A 12,151-nucleotide genomic window follows, 5' to 3' on the forward strand; every position below is an offset into this window, starting at 1 on the left:
ATCGAGTCTAAAGCTGGATACAACCAGGACTAAACCAGGACTTAACCAGGACTAAACCAGGACTTAACCAGGACTTAACAAGGATGAAACCAGGACTTAACCAGGACAAAACCAAGACTTAAAGCAGGACTTAACTAGGCCTAAAGATGGACTAAACCAGGACTTAACCAGGACTAATCCAGGTCTGAACAATGTCTTACACTGGACTAAACCAGGTCTTAACCAAGACTAAACCAGGACTAAACTGGGATTTAACCAGGACTTTACCAGAACTTAACTTTTTACTTTTACTTGAGTAATTTGACGGACCACTCCTCTGTACTTTTACTACTACTACTTGTACTAATACTATAATTTTAGAGTAACATTACACTTGGCCTACAGATCCTTTTGACTCTCACAGTTTCATTTTTATTTTACCCACCTCACATTATTCATTTGTACACAATCTTCCAACATGACATCTCTACTTCTTTCGTTTTATTTTGTAATCTCCCGACAGGAAGCTCCCCCTCCTCCTCCTCCTCCTCCTCCTCCTCCTCTTGTATTTCTTGAGGAGCTGTTTGTGAATGAGCCGCAGTCTGAAGTGTGCACAGACGTGAATGAGTCCGGCCCCGGGTCACCCCTCACCGGACCCGCTCGCAGCTCTCAAGACTTTCACTCTCCAAAAATACAACTGTTTTTTTTTTTTTTTTTTTTTTCAACATATTTTCAGAGATTTCCACGAGTGATTTCCTTTTTTTTTTTGCTGAGACGATTTGGAGCCTGAGTTGGGAAAGCATGGGGAACAGCTGTGAGGTGAGTGCACATGCCTGAGCCTATAGAAAGTCCAACTGGAGCCTAAAAGATTTCACTGTTTACAAAGTGATGAGACGCTTACAACTGTGACAAAACACACAAATGTGCACGTGTGAATACAGAATTCAGAAAGGCACAGGTGGAATTTTGGGTTTTCGTGTCAGGGATGGTCTAAAGAACAAGAATACTTCTACAGAATTTAAAAAAACAAACAAACAAACAAAACAAACAAACATAGAAAGTAAAAGTATGTTTAGAAAAATGAGGGTGAAAATGAGAGAAACAGACTCACACCAAAACTGAGGCTAAACTGAGATTAAGTCTGGACTTAACCAGGTCTAAACCAGGTCTAAACCAGTCTAAACCAGGTCTAAACCAGGTCTAAAGCAGGACTAAACCAGGATGTGACCAGGACCTAACCAAGACTAAACCAGGACTGAACCAGGAATAAACCAGGTCTGAACGAGGATTAAACCAGGACTAAACCAGGTCTGAACAGATTAAACAGTCTAAACCAGGTCTAAACCAGGTCTAAACCAGGTCTAAAGCAGGACTAAACCAGGATGTGACCAGGACCTAACCAAGACTAAACCAGGACTGAACCAGGAATAAACCAGGTCTGAACGAGGATTAAACCAGGACTAAACCAGGTCTGAACGAGGATTAAACCAGGACTAAACCAGGTCTAAATCAGGACTAAACCAGGTCTGAATGAGGACTAAACCAGAACTAAACCAGGACTAAACCAGGTCTGAACGAGGATTAAACCAGGACTAAACCAGGTCTGAACGAGGATTAAACCAGGACTAAACCAGGTCTAAATCAGGACTAAACCAGGTCTGAATGAGGACTAAACCAGGACTAAACCAGGACTAAACCAGGACTTAGCCAGGTCTGAACGAGGACTAAACCAGGACTAGATCAGAGCCAGGAGTAAACCAGGTCTACAGGTGGTCTAAAACTGAACTAAACCAGGTGTAAAATGGGACTAAACCAGGATTTAATCAGGATTTAATCAGGACTTAACCAGGATTTAACCAGGTTTGAACCAGGTCTAAACCAGGACTAAAGCAGGACTTAACCTGTACTAAACCAGGTCTAGACCAGGACTAAACCAAGACTAACCCAGGACTAAACCAAGTCTAAACAAGCATAAAGCAGAACTAAACCAAGTCGAACCCAGGTGTAAAAGAGGACTAAACTAGGTCTAAACCAGGACTAGAACAGGACCACACCAAGTCTACATCAGAATTAAACTGGGCTCAAACCAGAACCGAAAGAGAACCAAACTAGGACTAAACCGTGACTAAAAATGGAATGAACAGTTAGGCAAGACAAATAAAACCAGGACTAAACCAGGTCTAATGCGGGTGTGCACCTCAGTACTCGAGAGCGTTGTGTGTATCTATAAACACAAGACCAAACCAGGGCTAAAACCAAAACTAAACTAGGTCAAAACCAGGACTGAAGCTGGAGTAAAACAGGACTAAAGCAGGACTAAAACAGGACTAAACCAGGTCAAATCACACATTAGTCCTACTCTTAGAATTTGAAATGTGTGTAAAGAAAAGGGACTAACCAGGTCTAAACCAGGTCTAAAGCAGGACTAAACCAGGTCTAAACCAGGTCTAAAGCAGGACTAAACCAGGTCTAAAGCAGGATTAAAACAGGACTAAAACAGGTCTAAAGCAGGACTAAACCAGGACTAGAGCAGGTCTAAAGCAGGTCTAAAGCAGGACTAAACCAGGACTAAACCAGGACTAGAGCAGGTCTAAAGCAGGACTAGAGCAGGTCTAAAGCAGGTCTAAAGCAGACTAAAGCAGGTCTAAAGCAGGACTAAAGCAGGTCTAAAGCAGGACTAAAGCAGGTCTAAAGCAGGACTAAAGCAGGTCTAAAGCAGGTCTAAAGCAGGACTAAAGCAGGTCTAAAGCAGGTCTAAAGCAGGACTAGAGCAGGACTAAACCAGGACTAAAGCAGGACTAAACCAGGACTAGAGCAGGTCTAAAGCAGGACTAAAGCAGGTCTAAAGCAGGTCTAAAGCAGGTCTAGAGCAGGTCTAAAGCAGGACTAGAGCAGGTCTAAAGCAGGACTAGAGCAGGTCTAAAGCAGGACCAGAGCTCTTGGCCCTCCTCAGCGTTGGACCGGGGCCCTGTCACTGTGTATGTGTAAACAAAGGCAGAGGAAAATGATGAGTGTGCATAAACAGACGCCTGAGGAGAGGAGGAAATTAAAACCCTTCAGCCCATGTTCAACTCTGGGCTTAAACTGGTCTGGGTCTGGTCAGGGTCTGTCTGGGTCTGTTGTTGGTCTAATCTGGGTCTGGTCTGGGTCTGAGTCTGGGTTGGGGTCTGGTCTAGGGCTAGGTCTGGGTGTTGGTCTGGGTCTGGGTCTGTCCTGGGTCTGGTCTGGGTCTGGGTTTGATCTAGGTCTGGTCTAGGTCTGTCTTGGGTCTGAATCTGGATCGTGGGGGGTCTCTGAACAATAATTGTGCAGCTCGAGGGACTCAGGACCAAGATCTGCTCAAACATCTTTCACATTTCCATCCATGTTTGTTTCACTTCATATTCAGTGTTCTTCTGCCGCCACATCTGTCCTGGGGCAGACTGAGGGAAGTGAGCCTGTCAATCTGCACCATCAACCAACACTCACACTCACTCTTACACACACACACACACACACACACACACACACACACACACACACACACACACACACACACACACTCACACTCACACACACACACACACTCACAGTCACACTCACACACTGATGAAAAACACATGTCTTTACTGTGATGGGGTTTGCTTCTCCACAGACCTGACTCTTATTTGGCCTGGTTGGACAGTCTCCTCCTGCTTGTTTCCATGGAAATGTTGTTCCTTTGGCTATAATATTCCACATTTCGGCATAAAATAATAAATATATCCTCACGGAGAATGTTCCGGAGTGTGATTTTAACTTTCGGTGTCCGTAGGGTTCATCTATTTCCACTGTGTTAAGTTAAAGTTAAGGTATACTGTAAATCATTTTCTGTATTTGACCCATCCTTCAATGTCTCTGGGTTCAACCTACATTTGACCCATCCTTCAATGTCTTTGTGCTAAACCTGCATTTGACCCATCCTTCAGTGTATCTGGATTAAACTTGCATTTGACCCATCCTTCAGTGTCTCTGGATTAAACCTGCATTTGACCCATCCTCCAGGGTCTCTGGGTTAAACTTGCACTTGATCTATCCTTCAGGTACTCTCGGTTAAACTGCATTTGACCCCTCCTTCAGGGTGCCTGGTCTAAACTTGCATTTGACCCATCCTTTAGTGTCTTTGGGTCAAACCTACCTTTGACCCATCCTTCAGTGTCTCTGGATTAAACCTGCATTTGACCCATCCTTCAGTGTCTCTGGATTAAACCTGCATTTGACCCATCATTCAGTGACTCTGGGTTAAACCTGCATTTGACCCATCCTTCAGTGACTCTGGGTAAAACCTGCATTTGACCCATCCTTCAGTGTCTCTGGGTTAAACCTGCATTTGACCCATCCTTCAGTGACTCTTGGTTAAATTGCATGTGACCTATTCTACAGTGTCTTTAGGGTAAATCTGCATTTGACCCATCCTTCAGTGTCCTTGGGTTAAACCTGTCAGGAGCAGAGGGACCATCTCCAGGTCTTGAGTTAGTACTTGTCAGGACCTGAGCTGGAGGATTTGACCCGTGGCTCATGGTTTGGGTTGATGTAAAATAACAAGTCACATTAGTTCTCAACATTTTCATAAGAAACATTCAAATGAAATCAAAGATGCAGATGAAGATGGATGAACATGAGGAAACAAGTTGTCGTTTGTCAGCTCTGGAGTTCTCTCTCGTACCGGTCCGCGTGTATGTGTGGAGTGTGTGTGTGTGTGTGGAGTGTGTGTGTGTGTGTGTGTGTGTGTGTGTGTGTGTGTGTGTGTGTGTGTGTGTGTGTGTGTGTGTGTTTGTATCGTACATTCTGCAAAGTGGTCGCCCCCAGAGAATCCCTGCCTCTCCTGTTACATACCCCCCAACCCCCTCCACTTCCTCCCTCCTCTCTTCCTCTTCCCCCTCTCTCTCTCTCTCTCTCACTCACACACACACACACACACACACACACACACACACAGAAGAAGAAGTAGAAGTTGTGTGTCCATGCTTTTAGGGACGTTACATTGACCTCCATTCATTTCCTGGAGTCTGACCCTAACCTGATGTTATTAGGTTCTTTTTTCAGACCAAGCGTTTTGTTTTCAGAGTCAGTGAGCAGTCGGAACTGTCAGGGATGAAAACAAAACTCTTGGTCTGAAAAAAGAACCTAATAATGACCCTAACTTTAACATAAGTCGAACCTTAAACTATTTGAACTCGAAGTCTTAGAAGTCTCTAGTTTAGAGAGCACATTTTTATAACTATGTGCTAATTGCGCTTGTCATTTATGAATACTGTTGTTGTGTCCTTGGGCAAACACTTCACCCACCTCAGCCCCAGTGTCTGTGTATGAGTGTGTGTGGGTGTGTGAATGTTTCCTTGTAATAAAACGCTTTGACCTTTAAAGGTGGAAAAGCATTGTATAAAAAAATAACCATTAACCATTTAATTGTTAAGGGCCCTAGGGCCCCCAAAACCTTGAGGGGCCCCAAACCCTCTATTGCCACTAATGCTCAAGGCCTGAGGGCCCCAAACTCAAGTTCACCTAGGGCCCCTAAATTGCTAACTCCGCCACTGTTCAGGTATTAAGTCATATTTAAAGCAACAGTACCTAATAATACACATTAAGACAGTTAAGATAAAGTTTAGTTGCATCCAAATGATGAAAAATCAAACAACAACAACAAAAAAGTAAAACTGTATTTTATAAACAAAGATTTAATTCATTTCTAAGAATGCCTCTAGTTTGGCATTAATGTTTGGTGCCTAAACTCAAGTGTTGCCTGTTGATCTCTGCAGTGATGTCACACTGTGGGTGTTCTACATGTATCTCTATGTTGGAATGTTCAGCAGTGACCATGGTGACGCAATGCACATATGAACAAACACTGTCACTGCTTTTAGTTTTTGCATCACACTCCCAGGAAATGTTGATGACATCAGCCGCAAAGTGTCAATAAAGGATTTGTGTCATGATGAGAACCTGTGTTTTGTTCCCAGAAATGAGCTGAGTTCTTTGAAATGAGTGTGAGCGTTTGTTTGAGTCCCAACAATGTCTAAAAGATCCTAGATTACACAAAACGGACTCTTGTGTGCTTGAAGCCATGTTAGAGTGTTGTTACCAGAGGGGAACCCTCAGGGCCTTCAAGGCCCAAGAAAAAATATTGAAAACATTTTTGTACTACTAATATATTTTTTCAATATTTTTTATTCAATCAGTAATAAACACTACACTAGTAATAATTTCTAGATCACTGTTATAAACTTGGAATAATATTTCAAAATATAATATAAACAAAGGCTTAATTAAATGAAATGGAAACGGATCAATCACAAATTTTCTTCCAGTGGTACCCGGTCTAAAATCCTTCAGTTGTCTTATAATCATTCGCTCCGGCTCCGCTCTAGCTCTTCTTGCTCTGATTGGTCAAAGCGATCACGTGGTACGTGACCGTGCTCCGTGCATGCGCTCATGTGCAGTCACATGTGTGCGTAGGAGAAAAGACACTACTGCACATGCTCGGTCAGCCCACAGCCACAGGAAGTACCTCACTGGGCTAAAGGCGAATCTGGAATCATGCGCCATTGAGCTCGGCCCATTGACGTAAATGGGAGGCCATTTTGAAACCCCGGGGCTTCATTTGAGTCCCCGCAAGGTCTAAAAGATCCAGTATTACACAAAATGGACTCTTGTGAGCTTTAAGTCATGTTCTAATGTTGTTATGTCCTCAGAAACAGACCTGGAGCTGTGTTCACACATGTTTGAGAAACTCTTTATTATTAGTCTGTCTACATTTCCAAAGCAAATCATCTGTATGTGAATGGAGTTTAAAAACACAGTGGAGCATTTCCTGGATTACCACATGACATCACCAGGTGTTTTCCGTTTGAAAGAAGAAGTAAATGTGCAGGGTTTGTGTGTTAAACATGTGCGAATGAAACAAAACACAACTCCAGGTCTGTTTGTGATGAGGAAACAACATTAGAACACGGATCCGAAAACAGCATAATAAGTGCCCTATAAATACACTCTCTTTACCCTCTCTCCTCCCCCCGCCTCACGTCCTCTGTCTCGGGGAATGTCTCAGCTCGTGGAGGGCCGGAGCGCCTGCGTCAGAGCCCCGCGCAGGAGGACCAGGGTCAGGTTGTGAAACTGGGAGTAAACTTGAGTCATGTGGAGGAGACGGGCGCATGTGCTCAATATGGAACTATGGAGCGCACGGACGAGACACGAGACACGGGAAAAAACGACCGCAGGGATGAGACGAGACACAGTTTCTACGAGATCAGACGAGACACGAGATTAAGTCCTTGAGAACGAGACAAGACGAGATTTGAACATAATTCCTAATATATACATTGTGGTATACAGTAAAAAAAGAAGAAGAAAAAAACAGAGAACAACAGACTGTTAACATCACATATGAACAGTTCTTCAGATAAACTATAACATAAACAACAGAACAGAACAAGTTTACCAAACTCTCCATCTCACTCCAAATCACTAAGTCCATTCAATTCTTCATCCTCGGTGTCACTTCTGAGCAACTCGGCCTCGACCTCCGGAGGTAAACAGAGCACCGCTTCCTCTTCTGCGTAGCTGTCGTCAGTGTGTGTGTTTTATTAGTAATAAAATAGTAGTAGTAGTATAATGATTTGAACTGTGTTTTGGTCAAAATTGACTTGTAAGGTGCCATAAATCAGGCAACCTTAGTGTGACCATATTTGCGTTTGTCAAAACCAGGACACTGTACGGGGGGTGGGGGGTGGGGCCTCATCATCGAGATTGAGCGACTCTCACCTGGTAAAGCTTTTTCCATGTTTTTCGGTGTCCTGGTGCTTTGAGGTCCCTGACACCGCCGCTGGACACCGAAACACATGTGCCTGCTTTGTACACTGTGCACATGACCTCACACTTGTCTCGACCAGGATGGAAAACAGAATTTCTTGTACGAGACATCGTTAAATGCACATTTGTGCTTCGGCGTGTTACAGACTGACCGACTGTTTATGTCTGCTCCTTCTGAGTTACAGAGAGACACAAGAGATGCTCAGTTTAATGGCTCAATAAAAGAAAATGAAAACCCGGACATTTGCATCACTTTATGGAAAAAAACCCAGACGCCCTGGACAGGATGCATAAAACGGACATGTCTGGGAAAAAACGGACATTTGGTCACCCTAGTTTTATTAGTAATAAATTAGTAGTAGTAGCAGTAGTAGTAGCAGTAGCAGTAGCAGCAGTAGTAGTAGCAGTAGTAGTAGTAGTAGTAGTAGCAGTAGTAGCAGTAGTAGTAGCAGCAGCAGTAGTAGCAGTAGTAGTAGCAGCAGCAGTAGTAGCAGTAGTAGTAGTAGTAGTAGTAGTAGCAGTAGTAGCAGTAGTAGTAGCAGTAGTAATACCAAGCCAGTGCAGAGACTTTAATACATGCTTTTATTAAAATCGCGTGATTACTGTAATGTCTCCTTTCTGGTCTCCAAGAAATCTACAGCTCCATTGCAGCTCCTCCAAACTCTGCAGCCCGGCTGCTGACGAGGACCAGGAAGCGAGAGCACATCACCCCAGTACTGAAGTCTCTGCACTGGCCTGGAGCTTCAGATAGATTTTAAAGTTCTTTTATTGGTTTATAAAGCTCTTATGGTCTTAGTCCTATTTAATCTAGCTTTATCATATGAGCCTCTCGGACTCTCAGGTCCTCAGGTAGTTTTCTTAACTTCCCAAGAGTTCAAACTAAAACTACGGTAGCATCTTTTAGCTTTTACGGCCCCGTCTGTGAACAGTCTGCCTGAGATCTGAGGTCTGCTGCGAGTTCATATTTTTAAAAGTAAACTTAAACATATCTTTTTAATTTAGCTTTTACTGAAACTTTTAGTTTAACTTCAATTATCATTATTATTGTTATTATTATGGTAGTTTTAAATTAAATTATCATTACTATTTATTTTGTCTCCAGTAGCTATACACTTTTAATTTTTACTATAACTTTTAAGAGCTTTATGTTTATTAGTTTTTTTAGTTTTAGTTTCTGTTTAAAGTTAGTAGTATTATGTTCTGTTGCAGTGAAGCAGCTACATTTCAAAGTATAGCAAATAGTAGTGAGTAATAGTAGTAGTAAATCTTTTCTTAAAATATGATGATTTGAACAATGTTTTGGTCAAATTGACTTGTAAGGTGCCAGAAATCAGGCAAAGTGGAATGTTCAACAATATGGCATTATACAGATCGATCTCCATTGCTTTGTGAGAATAGTTTGTTTTTTGTTTGTTTGTTTTTGTTTTGTTTACAATACACTTGCCAGGAAATCAGTATTGAAGAAACAATTTTTTTGTCTATTTGAGAAAAGTTCTGTTCAAGTTCATGTTTTGTGCCCGTGAACCTACCTGATCCGTGTCGTATTTGAGTTTAACTACCTTCTTCTCTCCTTCCAGACCCCGTAGCTCCGGAACAGCCCCTGGCCTGGCGCCCCCTGTCTGTCCCTCCCTGCGATGCCCGAAGAAGTCCACAGCCCCAAATCCGCCATGAAAACTCCTGCTTCCTCAGACAAACCCAACGCTAACTCCAACCCCGACCGCCACGTCACTGTCGTCGCCATCCCACTGGTCAACGAGGGCCAGCTCACCGCGGCGACGGGAGGGACGGAGCTCTCGTGCTACCGCTGCACCATTCCGTTTGGCATTGTGGTGCTAATCGCAGGAATTGTAGTCACTGCGGTTGCTTACAGTTTCAACTCGCACGGATCTACCATCTCCTACTTCGGTTTGGTTTTGCTCTCCGCCGGGGTGGTGCTGTTAGCGTCCAGCGCCATCTGCTTTAAGGTCAGGATGGAGCGGAAGAAGGAGAGGAGGCGGGAGAGTCAGACTGCGCTAGTGGCCAATCACAGAAGCATTTTTTCGTGAACGAATTTGGAGTAAAATGACACAAAAACGATGGCTTTGTAAAGACTTTCGGACTGTTGGGGACTGGAAGAAATGCCACAACTGAACTGTTGAACTGTGACTGAGAAATAGCAGGAAAATTGTAAACAGATTCACAGAGATGAACATAGACTGTATGTAAAAATGGACAGAGCTAATGCCATAACCGTCATGTTCCAAATGAAGTGAAGGGAACATGGACGCACTTGCAGTTCCGTAAACTCCATTGGCTACAATTGACTTAACATTGAAAAATTGCCTCTGTTTGTAACTGCTGCTTTGAGCCTCGTGATTTTGGCCGTAAAATGTTCGTATTAACCCACTCTACGTGATCCTGGTGTTCTTATTTGGTGTTGTTAAGCGCCCGCTCTCTGGTTCTAGGTTCCCTCAGCTTTATGTTCCCTCAGACCTATATTTAAGGTACTAAATGAATATTCAGCCCCGCTCCTGCCTGCACCCACATTTTGCAGTCACGCTCCCGCAAAGAATTGTAATTTTCATTCCCGCTTCTGCCCACAAATCCTGCAAGATGGGGACGTTCGCTTTCTTAAGTTCTAAACACAGAGAAGTGGAAAGGACTTGTCTAAAATGTGTGCGAGATTAGACCACTTCCTGCAAATTTAGGCTGCATGCATTAATATTATGCATTTTTATTCATGCTAAATAAAAGATCCAGCACAAATGATGTATGATAGGCAAACATTCATCATATGTTTAATTTACTTTACAATCATCTGCAGTTTATCATCCTTCTGCCCTACGCCCGCAATGAGCTTTCAAACTGTTTTGCGTGCACGGCTCAACCCTACGTTCCCTTATTTTTAAGATTTTTCAAAATTAAACTCTAAGTCAAGTCATTTTTTTATTTTTATACCACATTTAAAATTCAGATTCAGATGATTCAGAGTCATTTCAACCTCGGCTCCTTTGCACCATGTCCTCTACATTACATCTGTAGTCACCTGCTACTGGAGAATAGGTTAGGTGTAATTGACGACCAAAAGAAATGTGGGAACATTGGGCCTAATTTTGGAAAAAAAAAAAAAAAAACTTGAAATGAGGGAACATAGGGCTGAGGGAACATAGGTACGCTTCCCATGTGGTTGGTAAGGGATGTTACCTTTGACAGCCTCGCTCCTGATTGGCTCTTTGGTTGTTATGATGCTCACGGTCAGAAATTCAAATATAGAACTCGGCACCAGATTCGTCCCTGAGCTTCATTTGACTGGAGCTGAACGCTGTGAGTGACATCACACTCCTGGACTAGACCTGGGCTAGACCTGGGCTAGATCAGGGTTAGACCTTGGCTAGACCTGGTTTAGACCTGGGCTAGACCTGACCTGTGTTAGACCTGGTATGAATGCAGTTTGGACCTGGGTTAGACCTGTCTTAGACCTGGGTTAGACCTGAGTAGGACCTAGGTTAGACCTGGCTTGGACCTGGTTTAGACCTGAGTAGGACCTGGATTACACCTGGCTTAGACCTGGTTTAGAACTGAGTAGGACCTGGGTTAGACCCGTCTTAGGTCTAAACCAGGTCCTACTCAGGTCTAAACCAGGTCTGAGTAGGACCTGGGTTATACTTGGTTTAGACCTGGGTTAGACTTGACCTGGGTTAGACCTGGTATAGACCTGGTTTAGAGCTGAGTAGGACCTAGGTTAGACCTGGCTTAGACCTGGTTTCGACCTGGGATAGACCTGGTATGGACCTGGTTTAGACCTGTCTTAGACCTGGGTTAGACCTGGCTTAGACCTGGTTTAGACCCGAGTAGGACCTGCTGAATTAGACGTGGGTATATTAGGAGCTTTTGACCAAACCTAAACTCATACACCAAGACCTGAGATAGACCCCAACAGAACTGGGTTAGATCTGGGACAGATCTGAGACCTGGGCTAGACCTGGATTAGATGTCACACTCCCTTAAATCCATTTTTTTTATACAGTCTATGGAGCAGAATCAAGGACAATGCTCATTCTGCGAAAGATTCACTGTGTAATTTTTGTGATGTCCGAACCTTCTTGTCTCCATAGAGATGTTTCTGCTTTGCCTGAGCTCAAGACACAGACTGATATCAATCTGTTTAAAAAAAAAAAAAAAAAGTGCAACTGAATACAAAAGGTAAATGAGGAATAACTTTGAAGCACTGTTTAAAATGAGTTCTGGCAGTAAAAATCAGGAACAGAGCTTTGAAATGTACCACAGCTTACATTCAGTTGTAAACGACAATGTACTTCTCAAGGTACTGATACTATGGCCTCCTTGTGTTACTGTGGCGGAGTGG

The 12,151-nt window shown here is 43.3% G+C and overlaps 1 protein-coding gene across 1 annotated transcript; it reads left to right on the forward strand.

The window, feature by feature from the left end:
- Positions 1-596: 596 nt before the first annotated feature.
- On the forward strand, positions 597-10,192 carry tmem100a (transmembrane protein 100a). Its single transcript, XM_020939611.2, has 2 exons — positions 597-798; positions 9,384-10,192. The coding sequence occupies exon 2, from the start codon at positions 9,441-9,443 to the stop codon at positions 9,849-9,851; it is 411 nt and encodes a 136-aa protein (XP_020795270.1). The 5' UTR covers positions 597-798; positions 9,384-9,440; the 3' UTR covers positions 9,852-10,192.
- Positions 10,193-12,151: the final 1,959 nt, after the last annotated feature.

The sequence above is a fragment of the Boleophthalmus pectinirostris genome, unplaced genomic scaffold, assembly GCF_026225935.1.
Source record: "Boleophthalmus pectinirostris isolate CB_2022bp ecotype Guang Dong unplaced genomic scaffold, ASM2622593v1 HiC_scaffold_17, whole genome shotgun sequence".
In the NCBI taxonomy this organism is placed as follows: domain Eukaryota; kingdom Metazoa; phylum Chordata; class Actinopteri; order Gobiiformes; family Gobiidae; genus Boleophthalmus; species Boleophthalmus pectinirostris.